This window comes from Phasianus colchicus, chromosome 10 (assembly GCF_987193195.1).
Source record: "Phasianus colchicus chromosome 10, bPhaCol1.hap1.1, whole genome shotgun sequence".
Taxonomy (NCBI): Eukaryota; Metazoa; Chordata; class Aves; order Galliformes; family Phasianidae; genus Phasianus; species Phasianus colchicus.
The window spans coordinates 17,339,448-17,360,226 of NC_143445.1; the positions used below are offsets into that span (position 1 = coordinate 17,339,448).

Genomic DNA, 20,779 nt, shown 5'->3' on the forward strand with positions numbered 1-20,779 from the left:
TGATCAAACTCTTGTAGCATTGACTAGTAGCCCTTTTCTTGTGCAACCCAGAGCACCCTAAGACAAAACTCCACTCCTCAAGTCTACTTACATCAAGAATCCAAGAACACGCACATTCTGCAGTTAGATGATCAAAAAATAGTTGTCAGTAAGATAGGTGAGAAAGCAGTTCAAAGACCTGTATTGCTGATGTTTTGTACAGTCCTGTCACGTACAAACGACCAGAGCTTGAATGAACGAAACAAACTTCCAAGCAACATCACTGTTGCTTTTTGTTAGCTACCCTACAAATTCTCTTGCCATTTAAAATAAATGAGCAAAGATCTCAAGTAAAATACCCTCATCTCCACTGCCAGCCCTTAAATGAGGTACGGGAGGGGGTGGATCCTGGCTCTACACCTTCCAGTCACTCAGGTGCACTGGGTTGGCCCTACCTTCCACCAGGTGCTCAGTGGTTCAGGCCATGACTCAGCATTTCCGCTACAGTGGTCAAGGAGTGTTCCCTGATTTTAGCGTCTATTAAAGCAAGCAATTTGCTTTTGAGGAAAGGTCTACAAAAACTGTTTCACCTCAAACATAATCACCCAAATCTGGGAAATTTGCAAGCGGTGGGACTCTTCATCAGCTTGCACTTGAGGATTTGTTTAGTTTTAAAATCCACCCACGACAAACTGTCAGCCACTTCAGATTAGAAAGGAATCCCGTTCCTGACAGGTTTCCCTCAGAGTATTGAGTGACAGAGCTGAGATACATCCCTGCCACGAGACAACAGATTACAGGAGAGGACTTTGGGATCTGCTGATGTGCAGTTTGCACCATACCCTTGTGTGAGGAAAGATGTGAGTTATTGAGGTCTGCGTTAGGCGAAGTGCTGCCAGCTGGTAAGAGGCGATGGCACTGGCGAGGCCATGCGCATGAACACAAAGTTCTGATCTCCTCAGGAGACACAGAACTATTGTAGACAGCCCCTTCTTCCTGAAGGTGAAAATTTAGCAGATATAGGAGGGTGTAGTCTCTATTACCTACCAAAGAGGCACAGCTTACATTTCTGCAAGGACTGAGTTTTAGGTATGAAATAAATACACACTCTTCCCGCTGACACACACCGCCCCGAGGGAGGGAGAGCAGCACCAGTAACGTTCAGAGGCAGCCTGCAGCGCTGCCCAAGCCGTCGGTCCCAGCCTCTGCCCGCACAGCGGAGTGCTCTCAAGGACAGCTCGGCCAACAAAACACACGGGAAGGCACGAGGATCCCCCGCACGCCGTCCTGAAGGCGGTCACCGCCGACCCCGCACGTGCGCGCCGACACCAGAGCACGAGCGACGTGCGGCCTCCGCAGCCGATCATGGCGGACACCCCGCCCTGCAGCACTGGAGACGCCCGGGGGCTCCGCCTACCGGCCGCAGGCGTCCCGCGCGGCCCCGCCCCTATATTAGGGGTGGCCGCAGCGTAGGTCTCGGAGTGGGGTTGTTGCGTTTGTTTGAGCTGCTTCGCGGAGCCGGTGCCATGGCAGGTCAGTGAGCGCGGCCACACCTCCCGCGGGCGCGCGGCACTCGCGCTGCGACTCGCGAGGGCCGCTGGCGGCGCGGACCGGGGCTGTGGGGTCGGCGCGCTTCTCAGCCGCGTCCCGGCCCCGTCGCAGGGTTGGGGCGGGCCGCGCCGGCTCCTATTTTTAGGTAGCCGTCCCTGCCAGCTGCGGGCTGCTGACCTCGGTCCGATCCGCGCTAGGATGCAGAGGCGCGGCAGGCCGATGCTGCAGCTGCTGCGGTCTGGGGCTGCACGAGAAGTGGGGATGGGGGTCTCGTGGGCCGGGAGGACGCTCCTGCTGCTGCCCCGCTCCGCGCCGCCCCTTCGGCTCCGAGGCTTCGCTGCCGGCTGGAGGGATGCGGCCTGAGAAGTGAGGGGGCGTGAGGAGCTCCCAGCCGGACTGCGGCAGCTCGTGGAGAACACGCAGCCCCTTTCCTGAAACGCTGCAGGCGGGGCGTAACTTCTGAACGGCACCACAGCGCGCTGAGCGCGTCGCCGCCGCTTCCAGGGTGCTGGCCTTTCTTTCTATCGGATTTCTCTCTGATTTTTCTGGTGGAGCTGTCAGCAGCGTCGATTTCCCTCTCGCATCTGGAAGGCTGCGGGGGACTGTTCCTCACTTCCCCATGCGCATCTCGTTCAGTTGCGCGTGCCTTTGAGAATCCTGTACTCAGGACTGAGAGGTTACTAACAGAGAGCAGGAGAATAGACAAGTAGCGGTGAGAACACTGGGTGTGCCGGAGTGCATATCCAAAACAAGTTAAAACCTCACAGGTTAGGTACAGAACATGTGGGGCAGACACCAGTCCACTGCTGCATGCTGTCCCATGAAGGGTTGATCGTGGCTTGGGCTTCCAGAATGCTCTCTTATATGTGTGGGGAGGGGAGCATTGCCAAGATTCTTCTGTACAAGCTTGTCCCTGGGCGCCGTTATAACTACATAATTAAGAAGGCATGCATATAACTCACGTTCTCTGTGTTGCAGCTATGCTAAGAACTAACTGTATTTTACTGATAATGATGACTCCAGTGTGAGCGTAACCTATACACACGAGAAACTTTTCTGTTAGGAGAAGTGGGCTAATCTCTTGCAGATTTAACTTTCATTTTAAACAGTAACTGGTCTTGCCTAGATTATGCTATGGTTTTGTGTGTAATGCATGAACGTACTTCAGTACTATGGCTGTGTTTTAGAGAACGTATGAAATAGTTTCCAAAATCTTTAATAAAGTATATCTTTACTGATTTTCAGTGCTCTAAAACTTGTGAATATTCTTCTGTCAGGCAGCTGTAGTTCATCCTACTGCAGTTGAGATATAATGGGGAACTTTTAACCCTTACTCCCTTAAATTGACTTTATTTTCACTAAAACCTTTGTGTGTGTCATGCAAACTGCCTAACCAGTAGATTATTTTTTTTTAGGTGTATGAAAGCTAAAAGTTAAATAAAAGAAGTCTAGTTTGTCAGTAGCAAGAATCTCTTACTCTGGAAGGGAGAAACAATTCAGCTAAATGTTGCTGGCATATAATTATACTTTGGCTGTGCTGGATTTGTAGTGACTTCTCTATCAGTATATAATGGCAGATGTATATTTATTGAGTAGCTGAGAAGCAGTGCGCAAATTCAGTAATAAACATGGATCCCTACTAGAAGGGTGTTTATACCAGTTAAGATTTTACACACTTGCTGTTTGTAAAGCTTCAAAGCTCTCAAGAGGCTGGAGATTGTTCTTTGGAATTGCTGAATTATATGAACTCCTATAGACTAAGTGAAATGGAAAAAAAGAGTATTGATTTCTGGTATTTATAGAAGCTTTCTTAAATTTTGTAATTGACTACCATAATCTGCTTCTCGGGACTAGTTGGTTTTGCTGCTAAGAGAAGTCTATGCCAGCAACAAAACCCTCTAGAGTTTGTAAGCCAAGTTTGTTGTGCTTATAGGCAATTATCACATGTGAGTTTGTTGCCAGTAGTTCAGATGGCAGTAATTTTAAAAGATACTAATGAAAATGTGACTTATCTCATGATGTGAGCAGTCGTCCCTAAAAGCAATCTTTCTGAAAACAGAGCAGTCAGTATTTTAGTCTTACTACTACACTTGATTTTAGGCTACAGAGTGCCCAGAGCCTTCACTCTCCATCTTCATCTAATCAACATTTGTAAAGAAGAGTTATTTTCCAAAAGAACTTTTAATGTAAAAACCAGTTTTTGAAATTCTTTGCAAGAAAATATTTTGCTCGTAATGTCAAAAATGATTTTTTTAGGAGAAAAGTATGCTTCTTGATAAAGAGTTGTAGCTTATAAAGGGCTACTATATAATAATAGCTGGCAGTGAACTGAAGAGGTTTAGAACTGTGTGTTTGACTGTGTCAGACCTATCTTGGCAAAAGTTTGCATTATATGGCTTCAGTGAACATACAACAACATGATGTGTATTTTTAAAATACTGTTGAAGTAACAGATCATATGCTTGATAGTAGCAATCTAGCTCTACTTCTCTTGTGAGAGTTAGCTGAAGAGCAAAAATGATTGTTAATCGTATTACTAGATGTTTCCCATTTAAATCTTGCTTTCTTGTTAAACAGCTGCAACCATTTCTTGCTGAACAACTCATCTTCAATAAAACTGTTGTCCAGGATCTAAATCAAAGTTTACTTTCATTTGAAAATGAAAAAAATAAAATTCTACACTACCTTCAGGCTCACATTTGAACCCAGTGTAGGTTTATGAAACTGTACCATTAGTAACTTTAGAAAAAAATGCAAGCATACTGGCTCCAATACTGTTAGCTTAAAAATATCATATAATTAGATAATAAATCTCTCCAGAACCTTTTAGATCCTATCTAACATTGGGATGTCATTCATAACCTGTAGGAAAGTCAAAACTGGCTTTATCTTTCAGTAGTCTTTGTTTAATTTTTTACTCTATTTTTGCCACGTGTTAAGTTACTAATGGCAAGTATAGCTATGTAATAGTAACATTCTTCTTTTTACCTTAAGAGTAGGCCCAGGACACAGATTTAAAGGGTGTGTCTTAAAGATATTTCAACATGGTGTCTAGTAATACTAGATTTCTAATATATTTAACTCAGAATAAAGTAGTGGATTGTGCAACTTTGACTAAGTTAATTTCTTCTAGACCAGTCTTTTGTGACTCTAGCCACAAATGATTCCTATGTGAAAGGAGCACTTGTACTTGGTTCATCCTTGCAACAGTCTGGAACAACGAGGAAGCTGACTGCACTCATAACTCCTCAGGTTTCTGATCCAATGAGGTAAGGTCGCTTAATTATGTCAAACTGCCACAGCTCCTGCCGATATGAAGGTTGAAGAAAGTTAAATTTCTTGATAGTAACTTTCCAAAACTCTGAAAATTTAACTAAGCTTAGGAGAGTTAATCTAAACTATCTGGAATTCTGTGAGGGATTCAGACTTGAAAGTTTTGTGGCTTTTCTTGTATGATGGCTTAAAAAATACTCAATAGTTAGAGCACTATAATTTGACTTGCTATTCTAACTGGATCTTTGCTCTTTTGTAGTCCTTCTTAGGATTGTCTGACAACACAACATTGCCCAGGTCTTCAGCAGCAGTATGCACATGCGTGGTAGTGGGGAATTAGTATCTACTTATCTCACAGAAGCATTCTAGATTGCACCATTGCAACATTATTGAAATCTAGCAGATGCTTCAGATGAAATTCTATCATGAGAGAATAAAATGAGTAGAACGAGAGTAGCATCAAGTATGATAAATAGCAGTATGATATATAGCAACCAGTAGATACCTGTCTTTTTGGTGATGTAAGTGGAACTTGAGTTTCATATCTGTATCTATGACTTACACCTTAAATTCAGATGTAGCTGTCTGTACTAAACTGTCAATGTAAAGACATCTTGCAAAGCAGAGTTCTAAAACTCATTTACAAGCTCTGTGGTTCAGATTGTACTGATAATTGCGTAGCATTCAAGATGCTATATAGAATAGGTAGTTGCTTTAGAGATGCTTCAAATTTTTAAGCTGTGTAAACTTCTATTGAATTAAGCAGTGATGGCAAAGCAAAGGCTGGATATCTGTCAAGGGGAAAAAAATAATATGCTTCCTGAATACTTAAGAATCAACCTCAAGGCAAACATGATACTAGGTAAAAATGCTGCTGTATGCAGAGCCACAGTTAAGTGAGCCCCTGAAGCTTTTTGGATAAAGAAATTTCTTGCAACTGGCTCTAATAACGTGACTCTAATGGTCACAAATTCAGAATGGTGTTATTGCATAACTTCCTTTTCAACTGACTAGAGTTCAGCTAGTTCTTTGTTACAAACTAGAAACCTTGAGACTGATATGCAAGGTTATGAATTCCCATATGGGTAGTCAACTTTCTGATGGCATAAGGAATACTGACAGGTTCCCTGTTGCTTTACTTCTGTTCATGGAATCTGCTAAGTAGTCTAATACTGGAACAACATAAATCTTGGCAACTTATCTCTCTGCAGGAGCACACTAGAGAAAGTATTTGATGAAGTCATTTTGGTAGACATCCTGGATAGTGGGGACTCAGCACATTTAGCATTACTGAAAAGACCTGAGCTGGGTATCACGTTAACGAAGCTTCACTGCTGGGAACTGACACAGTTTTCAAAATGTGTTTTCATGGATGCAGACACAATGGTAAGTGGTCATGTTACAAAGAGGTACCAGGAGACCTGATATGAGGGTTGTTGGTTGGTTGGATTATTAGTTTTTTGGTGATGTTTTATTCCTTTTGAGGGGAAGGAGGGATAATGGAGCTATTTTTGCCATTTAGATTAATAACTATCTAAAAATGTACATACACTTATTCCTAAATAATTCCCTTTAACATGTAGTCTGTGGGCACTATCTCCATAAAGTATCATCTTCCATAAGACAAGAGCATCAATATGAGAATTTTCTTTCATGTCAAAAATCCATTAAGAAAAGATACCCCCAATTTCTACCCTAGAAACCAGAAAGCAATTTTTTGCCCCCCCTACAACTAGGTTTTGTCAAATATCGATGAGCTTTTTGAGAGAGAAGAGTTGTCTGCAGCACCAGATCCAGGCTGGCCTGATTGTTTTAATTCTGGAGTTTTTGTTTACCGACCTTCCATTGAAACATACAATCAGCTGTTACAGTTTGCCACAGAGAAAGGCAGCTTTGATGGTATGTATTAATTTGTATTCCAATATAAGTTAGACAAATAGTAATGGTGGTTGGGATGGCACAGGAACTAGATATGTTTCATAGAGGCTATGTATGATGGAATTCTGTACTCCAATGTAACTACACAAAATCACATTATCACAGTGAAAGATAATATTCCAGTATATAAAAGAATTTCTTCAGATTAACTGGAATGACAAATGAGAGTCAGCTTCTATAAGCATTAGCAGTGCAGAATCGCAGAACACTAAGCTTTGACATTAACAAGTACAGTAAATGCATGAACAAATTGAACAGCAGTACTATACTTTAAATTCAGCTCTTCTGTGGTCTCTGGTATTCAAGGCTGTGCGAACTGAAGTTGATGTGGTATGAAAAAATGTAGTACTGAACAACAAGTATAGATTCAGAGAATCTTAAAATACTTGAAGGTGTAACAGTCTCTTGATATGCATGTGATAGCTTCTTATCTTTATAGGATGGTGACAAGATTTTTCCCCAGTATGGTGTGCATAGCATCGGCTGTTATCCACTATAGGTGTAGATCATTAACGATTAGTCACTGTACCAAATCTAAGCTTGAAAAGCCAACTTCTGATGTCCTGTTAGTCTTGGCAATCTATAACCATTGCAGTAAATGCACATATTCCTTGAAGTCTGTTGCAGTTAAAGGCTTCTAAAAAAACAGACTCGTCTCAGTCACTAAATTTAATTATCTACCTACTGTGGTGTGAAATAAAGTTTTACAAGAAGTGCTGCAGAAAACTGTGTAATAAGACCATTAAATTGTACTTTTACTTGTAAGAGATAAAAATTCTAGATGTCACTCCTACTTCACAGAATTATCTCTGTTAATTCATGGGTTCCTATGTATGGCCTCCTATAGAGCATAGGTCTCAGCTGGATGCTTAGTATGAATAACCGAGTGAAAATGAATATTGTAATATCTAGATCTGTCTGTACCTCATGACTAACAAGGCAGTAGTTGATAGCTATAGGAGTGCTTTCTCATATTGGAGGTAAATTGGTCTTCTGGATGTGGGGAATCAACCTTTTACTTGAGTAGATAGTGCTAGGACAAGGGGGAATGGTTTTAAGCTCAATGAGGGAAGTTTTAGATTGGATGTCCAGGGGAAGTTCTTCACAGAGAGTGATAAGGTGCTGGATCAGGCTGCCCAGAGAGGCTGTGGGTGCTCTGTCCTTGGAGGTGTTCAAGACCAGGCTGGATGGGGCCCTGGGCAGCATGGTCTAGTACCAGATCTGGAGGTTATTGGCCCTGCTTTTGTGGCAGGGGGGTTAGAACTTGATGATCCCTGGGGTCCCTTCCAATCCAAGCCATTCTATGATTCTATGTGCCAAAAGCTGTAAGATGGTACTGAATTGTTGCATTTAAAAAAAGAGGAAGCTGACTGTTGAAGAGTTCCAGGTACATCTGAGATTTGTCTTCTCTTGAGCCTTGTTTGACTCCTAGTAACTACCATCTTCTAGGTGTAAGGCTCTTGTCATTTAAGAGAGTACAACTGCTTCTACAATGTTCTTGCTTCAGAGCTAAAGCCACATAATGATGAAACATCCTTGATGTTGTCTGTGTGCAACAGTTTTTATAGCTCTTAGTGGAAAAATGGTGGGTTAATCATTTGCCATTTTTTTAGAAGTGTAATTTGTTCTTTGGCTATGAACTTACTCAGGTTTTACTCATTGTAGAAGCAACCTGAGTAATGAGACAGTGGAGATATTATTACTTGTGTAAGATGCTGTTGAGCTTATGGACTTGGGGAGAAAGTGTATTTAAATTTCAATTGACTTAGACATTAGTAAAAGTTTCTAGGAAACTTCTTATAAGTGAAAATCTGAGAAGTCGCTGCCCTTAACAGGGCACAGAAATGCAAACTTCATAATCTACCAGTTATTGAAATCAAGCTTTAAACACTCTATCTGCAGGAGTATGAACTAGGAAATACAAAACCTTCTAATGTATTTTGTGGTTATGAACTACAGTAGACAGACGGCTCTTACGTATAATACTTTAGACTAAGAATAGTAGAATGACAGTTACTTACATAGAATAACTGCTTTATCTAGAAAAGTGAAACTCAAATGGATAATAAGGAACTAGTGGAGGAAAAAAGTCTGGTTTTAAAAGGGTTCTGATAGTATCAATACTTTAACAACTGATATTATTTGCATAATAGTATGACTTTTTACTCTGGGATCTAAAACAGTTGTTTTTTCGTAAAAAGACATGCAGCAGAACTACCTGTAGATATGTGGAGAATATAACTACTGCCTGACTCTCTCACCTTATGTTTAAGGGCCGATTTGTAGAAGACTACTGCTGAAGTCTGAACTAGGACAGCTAAACTTTGATTTCAGTGACTGCTTTGGCACAAATGCATGCAAACTGAAAAAAAAAAAAAAAAAAGCTGAGTATGTGGAGCAAGTCTGAGTGATAAAGTCATGTAGAGTAAGTCAAATACACTGTTGCTACCCCTTTAGTTATAAGCTACCTTTTCTGAGAGGGCCTCCAAGACTTAGTTTTGGTTTAGAACTTAGTGTTATGAATGCATATGCTAAATCAGAAGTTTAAATGTTATATAATTGAGTAAAGACCAGGGAACTTGTCCAGTTCCTTTGACTTTGCTCTCTTGCAATAGGAACTTGTTCAAAAGTGCTTTGTATCTTTAGGGGTTGAGAGGAAAGTTAAAGGTTTGAAATTACTGATCTGAGTCTGTAGGCAGTGTCTTGCTCTGCAGTCTTCACATATGTTGACTGCTATAACAGGATACTTAAAACTTATGTTTGTCAGTGTATCTCCTGTAAGTCTAAGTGCATGATCAATATAGAGATTTTAATCACAAAAAGCAGATTTTTCTCAAATCACACTGAGGATGTAAACTTTAGTACTACCCTGTACTTAATTGTAGGCAATTAAAAAAAAAAAAATTACAAAACCATCCTTTCTTTTCCTGAGTCAGCAGAAACTGAGTGCTTCAGAAAACAAAAGATTAAGGGATGGTATATGTTTTATTTTAACTATGCTATGTTTCTCTGCTGTTCAGCAGTGCTACTTGTGAATGCAGTTATAGGTGAAAACAGCAAATGAGATTGAAGAATCCCTCACAACTTTAATTTGTGAAAGAAAGTATAGCTGAAATTATTGAATATACTTAATCTAAGTATATTCCCTGCAATAAATATGTAGTTTTTACTTCTCAGTAGCTCCTTTTCAACTGGCCTACTTTGGGGCAGGAGCCTTTTTTTTTTCTTTTAACTACCCTACTACTGGCATACCAAACAACTTCAAACTCATTGACTTCGTTACAACTTCTGCTTGCAAACTGATAGGTGAGCCATCCCAACACTGTACCTCTGGTCATAATGTATATGGCTATCCTCACTTAAGTGTTAATTGGTGGCTTTATAGGACAGAACTAGGAACTTCTATTGCATGGATTTAAGTTTTATTAGTGCTGTCACTGAGACAGAATGCGCTTTCCTTGCCAGATTACAGTGTAGGTAGGTGCATCTGAAGCTGCAGGTCTAAAACCACTGATACCTTGAGTCCAGTCCCAAGGCCTTGGTCACGTATCTGTAAGCATAAGTAATAAAACTAATGGTAGTCACTTGATCATCTAAGCTACAGCTTTCCTGAAGATCTTCAGGACCCAATTGTCAAATTCTTTTTTCTGCTGCCTCACATTGCTTGAAGCTGCACTGTAAAAGACTGAATGCAGGGTTTGTGAGTAACTCATGGTCTTTTAGGTAAGAAGAGTAACCTCACATATACCTTTTTCATTGTTTGCATTTTTTTCAAATTTTCAAAGACTGCAAGGCTTACAGGGTTGTTTACAAACAAACTGTAGAGCTCACTGCCAAACTCCTACTGTACCTGACAAACTACATTACCAGGTCCTTAATTAGGAAGGATTGGTGGAGTAGATTGAGAAGATTCTAAAGCACTTATATAATGCTTGTCGCCTACTAATGCATTCTCTTTCAGGTGCAGACCAGGGCTTATTAAATACCTTCTTCAGCAGCTGGGCAACAACAGACATGAACAAACATCTACCATTTATTTATAATTTGAGCAGCACTTCTGTATACTCTTATCTTCCAGCATTTAAAGCGTAAGTTTAAAATTCTAAAAAGATCTTGAGAGCATATATAAACTAATGTCTTGTAATGTAATGAACAGTGTGAACTTGAAAGGTTTTTCTAAATGGAGACCATTGTTGTGATTTAATATACTGGGTATGTTTCTACCCTTTAAAAAAATAAGCTGAATTTCTAGTAATTAGATGAATCATCTTATGATGAAAGATGAGCATTGTAAACTGTACTAGTAACTTAAATCACTGACTCCTAGGGTAATGTTAACATTGATTCAGAGTAAGCACATTTAACAGCTCACTTGCAGAAGGGAGAATCACAGCTCCAGTACTGGATACTGCTTACTGGATATTGCTTGTTAGAGCTCTAGCCAAAGACAATAGTTCTTGAGTCATCTTAAGCTGAACATCAGCATGTCATTGTTGATATTGTTCCTGTCTAGATAATTTGCCTTAATCACTCAAATTACATAGATTAACTACCAGTTGTTAAATTCTCTTATCAAACGCACATAAACATAGTGAAAAAAGACTTGCGTAGAGCTAGAATTCTCACCCAACCGTCCTTCTAGATCTGAGTTCCCCAAGTAATAGTAAAAGGGAACAAAGACATTATATTATTGTATGCTTCCAGCATAAGGAAAAAGCGGACTCTTCCTTAACAGTATTAAATTAGGCTTGTGAGTAAACACTCTAGTGGTGGCAAGGTCACTCTGCTAAAACAGAAGGAAAGGGGACAGCAGGAAAAGCAAGCTGTAATGTTACACCTAAACCCATATTCATTAAGAGCTGTGAATGGTGGGGGAGGGGGGCGAAGTACCAATTGCATGAAAACAATCTGATCTTTGAATGATATGAAGCTATTAGTGTCTAAAGCAGCAGCTAGCATAAGCAGGACTGTGCTGGCTCAAGATCAAACTATGTCTTGTGATCAGAACAGCATCTGAAATACTGTCATGCTAAAAGTGGAGTACTTATTTAAAGAAATACATGCAAGCCTGAGAATGACTAAGTAGTTCAATAACATTTGATAAGCTAACATCTATTGTAAAGTATGTGTTCTTTTCATGGCTGCTTGCTTTGTAGTCACATAACCTTAAATTTACAAATGATCTTGTCACCAGAATGGACTTACTGAACTGGGTGTTCCTGACAAAGATTCTGTATAACTGATTCAATCAGTTGCCTAGCTGAACTCAGGAGACCTTCAGAAACTATCACGCTGGAAGCACAGCCCTTTTAAGTAGAACGTTCTTTTCAGCAGGTGGAACAACTTCTCTTGGTTAGATCAGCAGTTACTCAGTAATCATCAGCTGACATGCACTGAAATTTAAATGTACTGACATCAATAGCAAAGTCTTTTGTAGCATTGTACAGCAAGACTAAATTTCACAGCAGGTATCAGTAATCCTTTCTCCAGTGGAAAATGCCAAGGTAGGACAAATGGTGTCTAACTTCAAAACATTGTCTTTCATGAGAGATGAGGAAAGATTAGTTGCTCTGTCAAGTGAGACACAAAGCTTTCTAACAGTTCAGCTTAAATGTCAGAAGGAAGTACTGCATCTAGAAAGCAGATCCTGAGGATATCCTAGAAGTCTGGCATCTGTCATTTGTTGTACAGGTCTTCAGTGGATGGAATACTAAGAACACACTTCATTTGCAAAAACAGTGTAACACGAAACTTCTTAGGCATTCTCTAGCTTAAGTAGCCTTGATTTTAAACAATGACAAGTTTCTTCAGAGTGACAGTAGCCTAAGATGAAGAAAACTAGATAGTGGTGTCACAACTAATAACTGAGGTAGCCCTACTAAGCTAAATCTTGACATGTGGGTTTTAAAGTTAGAGCCTGGGAAATGACCTCCTCCAGGCATGTTTTTTGCTTGCAATTATTGCAATTCTAGACAGTGTTTCACATGTGCATGGGTTTTCATTCAGAATCAGCTGTGTCTGAAACATTGGGAACAGTCAAGTATTTCACAGTAGCAATGTATATTGCCTTGTTTTGTATATTTTCAAGTATTTGAAACATACCTGTGCAACCTCTGTGTAGAAGAACTCAAATATCCAAATCCTAGTCAAGATGACCAGAATATGCTTAATTAAAAAGTTATTAGACAAAGCTGTTTAGTATTATCCTTCTTGGAGGAAATCCTGACTTGACACAAACAGCTGGATGAGACAGTCACTGTTATAGAGAATTCTCAAAACTGACTCAAGCTAAACTCTATTTCTGGAATTATATGAGGGCTCCCCTGCAAGTAATGCCTGCAATTTTATTTTGGCCCATGACATCAGAGGTGGATGTTGGTGGTACGGCAGTAGAGGCTGAACCAGTGTTCTGTTATTTTGTTGCCTTGTGACATGGTAGCAGAGGGGCAGTCTGACAGAATGGTGTCTGACGTGGAAGTGCGGATGAAGCAAAGGTGTGGAATTGAATTGCTCCATATGGGGAAATAATGGTATCCATTGACATTCATTAGCGCTCGCTGAACATTTATGGAAACCAAACAGTGGATTACCAAACACTGAGGCAGTGGGTGGTGCATTTCAGCAGTGGCAACAGATTTGTGAAAAACTAGCTGAGTTCTGGACAGCTGTGCAGATTTTTGCAGGCATGGCATGCAGGCTCTTATTGCTGGCGAAAATGCATAGCGAGTGGTGGTGACAGTGTTGAAAAAGTGTTTTGTAGCTGATAATTAGTTCTGTGCAATACTGTTATTGTGTTCTTCATAGCTAATGTAGTTTCCACAGAAATAAATAGGAGACATTACTTTCAGAGCAACCTATGTAGAATAATGGAATAAATGCTGTATCTTTTAAGTTCTTTACTGCAGAAGATGGATCTCATTTATATTCATAATGCAAAAAGAACATAGTGGTAACAGTTGGAACAAAGCTTGATGCCTATATTGAAATGGGAGTTAAGATAGCTCAAGAAAATTTAATAACAGAAAGTAGGATTTAATAATTGATGGTTGGCTTTCTAGCAAGACTTTGCAGTGAGATCAAAAGTTCTGAAATGCCTCGATTATAAAAGGCTTTATTTTGCAGAGGCAGCCATCTTGTGTGAAGGGCCTTCTGGTGTTCCCTTCTAGGGAAAGATTTAGGGTTTCTCTAATACATCGACTATATAATGCTTGTAATGCTTAGCTAGCTGGATCACTGACTTTGCAGTAGAATTTTTTTTCACTTTTAAAACTAGTTCTGATTGCAGTGGCTGCTTGAGACTGCTGTCTCCTGAGTTGTGATCATCACTACCTAAAGAGTTGGCTGTAAGTACTTAAATAGTTCATTAGGTTTAAGCTGTATTCTGACTAGTGTAATGTAGAATTGTTTGCATTTTCAGTAGTGATGCTTTCAGCCCCAGTAGGCATTGACAATCTTACCTTTAGTGTTTAGTCTCCTAAATATATTCATGTTTCTATTTTCTGGATACTTACAAAAACACAGGATAATTTTTTTTGTCTGATAGTCAAAGCGTTTGTTTTCTAGACACTTGCAAATTATGGGTTCTGACTTTCTCTTTCCAACAGATTTGGTTCAAGTACTAAAGTGGTGCATTTTCTGGGAAGCACAAAGCCATGGAACTATACATATGACTCCAGAACAAAAAGTGTAGAAGGCAATATCAATGACCCTAAAATTGTTCACCCAGAATTCCTCAACATGTGGTGGGATACCTATACAGTTAATATTTTACCCTTACTAGAACAGAAAGAAGTTGAAGAAGAAAATACCACAGGTGTAAACATGGTATGTATCTTAATATTCTTGTGGAAATTATCTACGCAAACAGAATAGATTTTGTGCTATCTCACTTGTTTCCCCTTCTGTGCAACTCAAAGCATGGGTGTGGTTTAGTTAGTAAGATAGAGATTCTTGTTTTTCTTCCTTCATTTCTGGAATAAAGAATAATACAGATTAGAAGAATATTATAGTGGTCTTGAGCATAGTTGATTGTTTGCTTAAAATTAAGTGCAGAATGATGCACCAGAAATGATAGTGTAGTAACTTCAGTAAACTCACCCTTAATGTGCTGCAGCTATTAAAGTTCTCAACCACAAGAACCCCAGTTGAGCATGTAGTATACACTTGCAGTCTTGCATGGTACAACCTACCTAGGTAGGCCTGCAATAATTAGAAAATAGGTTACTTAAATAGCCTCGCAGTGATAAATCTTGATACTTGCAAAGCCAAAATAATGCTTCTAATTCCAGTTCTTAAACAGAATTCAGTAGTATGTCTGCAAACTTTAGTCTCAGATTAGTACAGTGGCTGTTTTAAGTTTTTAATCCTTCTAAGCCTAAAGTTACTGATCTCTGGAGATGTGCTCTATCTTTTTAAACTTTTTCTAATGAACTGTTTGCAGCTGTCAGGCTTGATCTATACTCTGGCTTTCTCTTGTGGCTTTTGTAGAGAGGTATGAAGAACTTAACCCCTGACCCTACCTCCCCCCCACCTCTTTCCTTGAATGATTTGTTACTCTGCTTTATTTTGCTAGGAAAGCTGCACAGTCCCTGCTTGTTGGTGATGCTTGGTGCTATGCATGAGAACGTCTACTTGGTTGCCCTCTTATGTGGCCTGGTGCTTGCTTAAAGTATGCAAAATCTGTCTGTATTTTTTACTCTGCCTTTTATTTTAGGCAGAGGTTACAGAGGCAGTGTCCCATATGTCGGTATCAGCACCATCACCACCAGAATTACCAAGCATATCTTCAGAAGAACGCAAGGCTCGGTGGGAACAAGGCCAAGCTGACTATATGGGAGTGGATTCTTTTGATAACATCAAGAAGAAACTGGACTCCTACCTTCAGTAGAAGTGCCATTTTCAAACACTGGCACTAAAGGACTTGTTCCAGAACTAACAGCTAGAAAGGTTGTAGAGGATGGACAATTATGCTTGCTAGTAGCTTGATGGAAAAAATTCTTGGCTGAAGGCCACTGCAGTGCTACAGATAAAGACTGAGCAAGAGCTAGGAAGCAGAATTCCTTGGGCCAATTGTAACTGCCCAGTAACTAGTTTTCCTTACTAGATCTAAAAAAAAAAAAAAAGCATTTTCAACTACATTTATCTTATGTTGTGGTCAGCTGGCTCAGTGTATTAATTGAAACTGGGTTTACACCTTAACTCATTAAGGTGATTAGCATTGACTCCTTTGCTTGCTATTTTAGATCTAAAATGTGATGAGATTGCTCATACACTAAATGATTGCCATTCTGTTTTACCATTAGTGAGAGATAACAGTAATAGCACTGCTTTGATCTTCTAGTCACAATTGCACTGAAGTTTTGACCAGGTTTTTACACATAGTGCCTACAGCATGGCAGAATGCATTTGTTCAGTTCTGTATTCTTCAGGCTTAGTAAACAGAGTTTTTCTGTTACTTGAAATCTTCATGCAAAAATAAAAACTTGTCATGCTTTTCTGGTTTTTTTTTTGTAAACTCTTGAGAAAATAAAAAAGAGAGCTTTGGAGCAATCTAAAATAACTAAACTTTGCTCATTCCATTCTAGCTATCATTAACAAATGTCCAGCTTCTAGTTCTGTCATTTTTAACGGAGTATGTAATCACTTGCCAGGTTGCTGCTGGGAGAAGTACCTGCAGAATGGAGCTAAGAAAAAGAGAATCTGTGTTTTGGTTACTAAAGAACAATCTGTAATGTGATACTGTTTTTAAAACAAACACAATGGTGATACTGTCTTGGCAAGTAAAGATGAAGTAGCTGTACCTACACAGATTAGGGAAACTATCTCTTCCCTTCTTCCCTGTGTGCATTGCCACCATCATGCTGCGTGTTATATTTTGAGACAGAGAAAGGTAGTAAAAGTACAAGACAAAACTCACAGTAACAGTGTTCTGAAGAGAGGGTTGCTGTTGTTTACCATTAGTTCAGATCCATCCTTTAGCTAGAAGTATAAACAGAACTGAATTACTTAGCATTCAGTTTGGTACCTATAATCTGAATTCGTCCAGTTTTTATATCTTTATAAAGGAGGATTTTGGCAGGAAGCTAGTAAGGGTTGTTCAGCTTTAATCCTGGAGATAAACAATTAACAAGCTGCTACTATTTGCTGGTAAAGAAGATATGATCTGCATGTGAGAGTTAATTGAGGTCCTGGTGTTGTTCAGCAAATATACTGAAGAGGAGGTCCAGGTCAAAGTAACTTACAGCTATTTAAAAGTTAATAACATTATGACTGAGAGGCCAAATGCTACAACTAACTACTTTTTTATTTGAAGTTGTTTGAAAGGAGGAAGGGTTAGTAATTACAATCTACAGTTACAGAATACACTTTACCTAACAAGTACAAATACTGAAGTTTTGCATGCTCACAAATATTCTCTGGATAAATTAAAAGTTCTCTTGAGGTCAGCTGAACAGTCTTAGTTTTGCTCCCCTTTTCTGTACGCTTATTAGAGAATCAGCAGTTGGAGACAACTATAAGTGTAAAAAGCATGAGACTACACCAACCTGAAAATTTGGTTTAACATGTAAATTTTATTACATTCAAGAAGATAAGATACTGAATAAGATAAAACCTATATGTTTCAGACTAACAAGTATAGTTAGTAAATAAAACCTGGGAAAAAAAATTTATACTAGCCTTTGACTCATGTTATAGTGTTCAATAAATTAACATTGTCATTTTCTGCCATTATTTTTTCCATAATTAACACAGGCAGCATTAGCAGAAGTGTACAGACCTTTTCAAATCACCCCATCAGTATCATTTGATACAAAGACCTTTTTGTGAACTTTGTAGTCAGTGTAGTAACTGAATCACTGCTATACTCAAAACGAACATTCTGAAACATTTAATGCAGGGGACAAACAAAGATTGTTACTAGCTTTGTCTTTGGAATTAAAGATGCTAAAGTTCATGATTGCAAAACCTCGCTTGTAGACCATGCTACACTCCAAGAACAACAGCCACAGCCTGCTCATACCTTGTGAAAAGCAAAAAATAAAAAAGCACCGCTGAGAAACTCAGGAACTCAAGTCACTGTACAACTCACCACTAACTCAAGTTTTTTATTTGGCTTTGGAATACAACCATCATCTAGTTAAGAGAAAACAATATTGGTAGTTAGTTTCATAATCATTTTTTAACTCAGTCACTCTGCAAAATATCAGTATTTTTTAAAACAAGCAGTGATGTAGCTTGGCTAGCCATTGAAATGGGTCCCTTGCCAATGGAATTTTTGAACTTGGAAGAAGGAAACAAAGTTAAATCTCTCATTCACAGTCAGGAATTGTTTCTCCAGCTTACATCTAAACCTGAAAGTTTATCTTACATAAACTATGCAAAAACCTGACAGTTCATTTGGTTGTACCTCTGCTTTCCTGCTTTTTTGTCAGACTTCCAGGACTGTAACCAGCTACCAGGGCACATTATTCCACTGCTCATGTCTTGTTAATTCTTTGTCTAACAAACTCAAAGCATCATAACACATTTTTCCCGAGGCTAAGAAACTAGCTCCATAAAAGCGCATTAGCTTGTTAAGCCACATATTTTGGATTCCTTCAGTTAACTCACTATTTCTTAAAATACAGGAAGAAATGCAAGGAATCATTATGGATTTCTAAGGAGGTAATGGAATTTAGTGTATTTCTCAAGTTGCCAAAATGCCTCTGTTTGCTGACACAAGATACGTGTGTGTATATATATATATATATATATATACACACACGCACGCACACGCACGCACATGAAGTATAGCTCCTAAGAAGTTTAAAATTAATAGCTGTGGATTCTGCATTATTCCCTAACTAAATTAAAAAAATAATTTTACAAAGGCCAAGACCATAACAAGAATCAAGCTCTTAACAACTACAACCAATGGGAAAAAAGACAAAAACAGCAACAACAATCAAAAACAAACAAACAAAAAAACCCACCACAACACTATGGTCCTCATTAAGTTTTGGGTTTTTTTTTTTTTTAATATAATAAGCTTTATGTCTAGCAAAAGTGCTTGTGTTCACGAGGAGCTGGATACTTATAAAGGAAGAATACTTACAATTTGTTTTCACAATATGCTTGTGTACAAAAAAAACAAACAAAAAATCCATTACTTTCTATTCATAGAACAAAAAGCACAATCTTTGGACTTACCCTTTCAGTAACTTTGTTTTATGAAAGTAACCAGAGGTACCAAATAACCAGATTTGAAATCCACTACCCTGGTTCTATTATGAAAATAAGATGACAAGCTTCAGATTACAAGACTGCAAGATTTAGATTTCACTTCCTGTGAAAAAGAGTACAGCAAATTGGGGAAAAAATTACTAAAGTTACACTTAGTTAAAAGCTCTGGTAAATTTTGAAATTTAAACAGATGTTTTGGGTTGGCTTTTTTTTTTTTTTTTTAATACTGTTACCCATGAAAGCTAGGTGCAGCAGCTCTTCTCCAGCCTATGTTTTCTGCATTATCTACAGTGGTTCAGTATCTACTGACAATATACTCAACTGCAAGTCCTTTCCAATTTTTCATGCAAATTTTATTGTAATTTCTCTTGAAGAACATACGCAAGAGGCTGAATACCTGGTCCCTCTTAAAGGCTCTATACTACAACTGGTACTTTCAGAACTTCTTTCCCTTAAACTCATTTCCTAAAGTGAAAGTAGTAGACAATGATGCTTGCTCTCATTTCTCCCTTTGTTGGTGCTGAACATTATTCCACCATTACCAAACAATGGTGCTACCCCAGAGGCTTTTTTGTTCATTTGTTTTCTCAACCTCAGTCATTGTCATATGTCTATGATAATTAATAAAGATTTATGTCCATGAAGAAGGCAAAGGTGGAAAAACATCCAGAGCTCACATGACCTGATCAGGCTAGAAAGGTTAAAATGCCCACAAATTCTGTATCTAAAATTATGTAAAGGAGTTTGACATGCATAAAGAGAGTAACAGGAAGAGCTGAACACATTCAAATCTGTCAGTGATATATGGCTAACTTTATAATATAAATTATAATGATTTAATTATTGTGGTAATGTTAGGCAGGAATGTAAAGACAAGATAGTAAAAGTCTTCAATAATTCGCCTCTGAAATAGTCGTTCATCCCCACCTAAAGGAAAAGAAAGCAACACCTCAAGAGAAAATTAAAAGTGAACAGGTTAACAATTTAATTTAATGAGATTATAATGTTGGCAATTAGAAGTACATCAGATTCGGGTAGGCCAACACTTAACATTAATTAGCATCACTCCACTAGCTTCAATGAAATAATAGAAATTTCTACGTCTTATTTTTTACCAGCTCTTATTGTTAGCAGGAAATACAATTCTGTTTGTGTTTTTGTTCGTTTATTTGTTTGTTTGGGTGGGTTTTGGGCAGTAGAGCTCTGTGGCCATTGTGGTTCCCTTCAAGCTGAACTGTTTGGAATGCGTGCATTTAAATTATCATGTGCAAATGAGGCAAATTTTGCCAAGATCTCCCTTGACTAAATCTTCTGTAATACCATAGATTCCATTCTATAAAACTAACAGAAATGTAAAACTGTAAAGATCCTATTGCTGGGCTCTTGAGTACAGCAGAGAAAAGACCGTTTGGACAGAAAATAACAGCTTCCACACACAGGTACAAACTGCTTTTCTGAAGGAAACAATGGCAGGAGCCAGGCATTAACCTCATCTACTCCCTCAGATGTAGCTTTAAATGCAATTAATTGCAAATTACGAAAAATCTCGTGTAAAAATTACACAGAAGTTGCATTGGAACAACTGAAATCTCATAGAGAAGAAAAAAAAAAAGAAAGAAACGAAATACTGAGTTCTGTAATACCTTTGTAAAACTTACTTTCGACTAGAACCACCGCTCGTATTTTGCAGAGAAACACAACGTCAGCCCGCCCGGCCCTCAGCCGCTTTCTCCACAGACCAAAGAGCGCGGGAACTCCCCCAGCACTTCAGTCACGCCACCAACCGAGCATGCGGCAGTTACCACCCCACGTGAGG

The 20,779-nt window shown here is 39.0% G+C and overlaps 1 protein-coding gene and 1 long non-coding RNA gene across 8 annotated transcripts; one reads left to right on the forward strand and one right to left on the reverse strand.

Moving 5' to 3' along the window:
- Window positions 1-1,146: 1,146 nt before the first annotated feature.
- GYG1 (glycogenin 1) lies at window positions 1,147-16,235 on the forward strand. 3 transcript variants are annotated; one of them, XM_090147546.1, is made up of 7 exons: window positions 1,147-1,512; window positions 4,669-4,799; window positions 6,015-6,189; window positions 6,540-6,702; window positions 10,703-10,829; window positions 14,346-14,565; window positions 15,455-16,235. In XM_090147546.1, the coding sequence occupies exons 2-7, from the start codon at window positions 4,795-4,797 to the stop codon at window positions 15,626-15,628; spliced, it is 864 nt and encodes a 287-aa protein (XP_090003672.1). In that variant the 5' UTR covers window positions 1,147-1,512; window positions 4,669-4,794; the 3' UTR covers window positions 15,629-16,235. The 3 variants fall into 3 exon arrangements, with proteins under 3 accessions (XP_090003672.1, XP_031459463.2, XP_031459462.2); XM_031603603.2 differs by lacking the exon at window positions 15,455-16,235 and adding an exon at window positions 15,314-15,448 and having other exon boundaries at window positions 1,149-1,512; window positions 4,664-4,799; XM_031603602.2 differs by having other exon boundaries at window positions 1,162-1,512; window positions 4,664-4,799.
- On the reverse strand, window positions 4,748-20,733 carry LOC116235430 (uncharacterized). 5 transcript variants are annotated; one of them, XR_016469707.1, is made up of 9 exons: window positions 20,622-20,733; window positions 18,931-19,066; window positions 16,658-16,719; window positions 14,839-14,940; window positions 14,631-14,711; window positions 11,947-12,134; window positions 10,259-10,291; window positions 9,003-9,103; window positions 4,748-4,835 (listed from the first exon to the last, which is right to left on the reverse strand). It is a non-coding gene; the product is annotated as an uncharacterized LOC116235430 (long non-coding RNA). The 5 variants fall into 5 exon arrangements; XR_004168340.2 differs by lacking the exon at window positions 10,259-10,291; XR_004168342.2 differs by lacking the exons at window positions 10,259-10,291; window positions 18,931-19,066.
- Window positions 20,734-20,779: the final 46 nt, after the last annotated feature.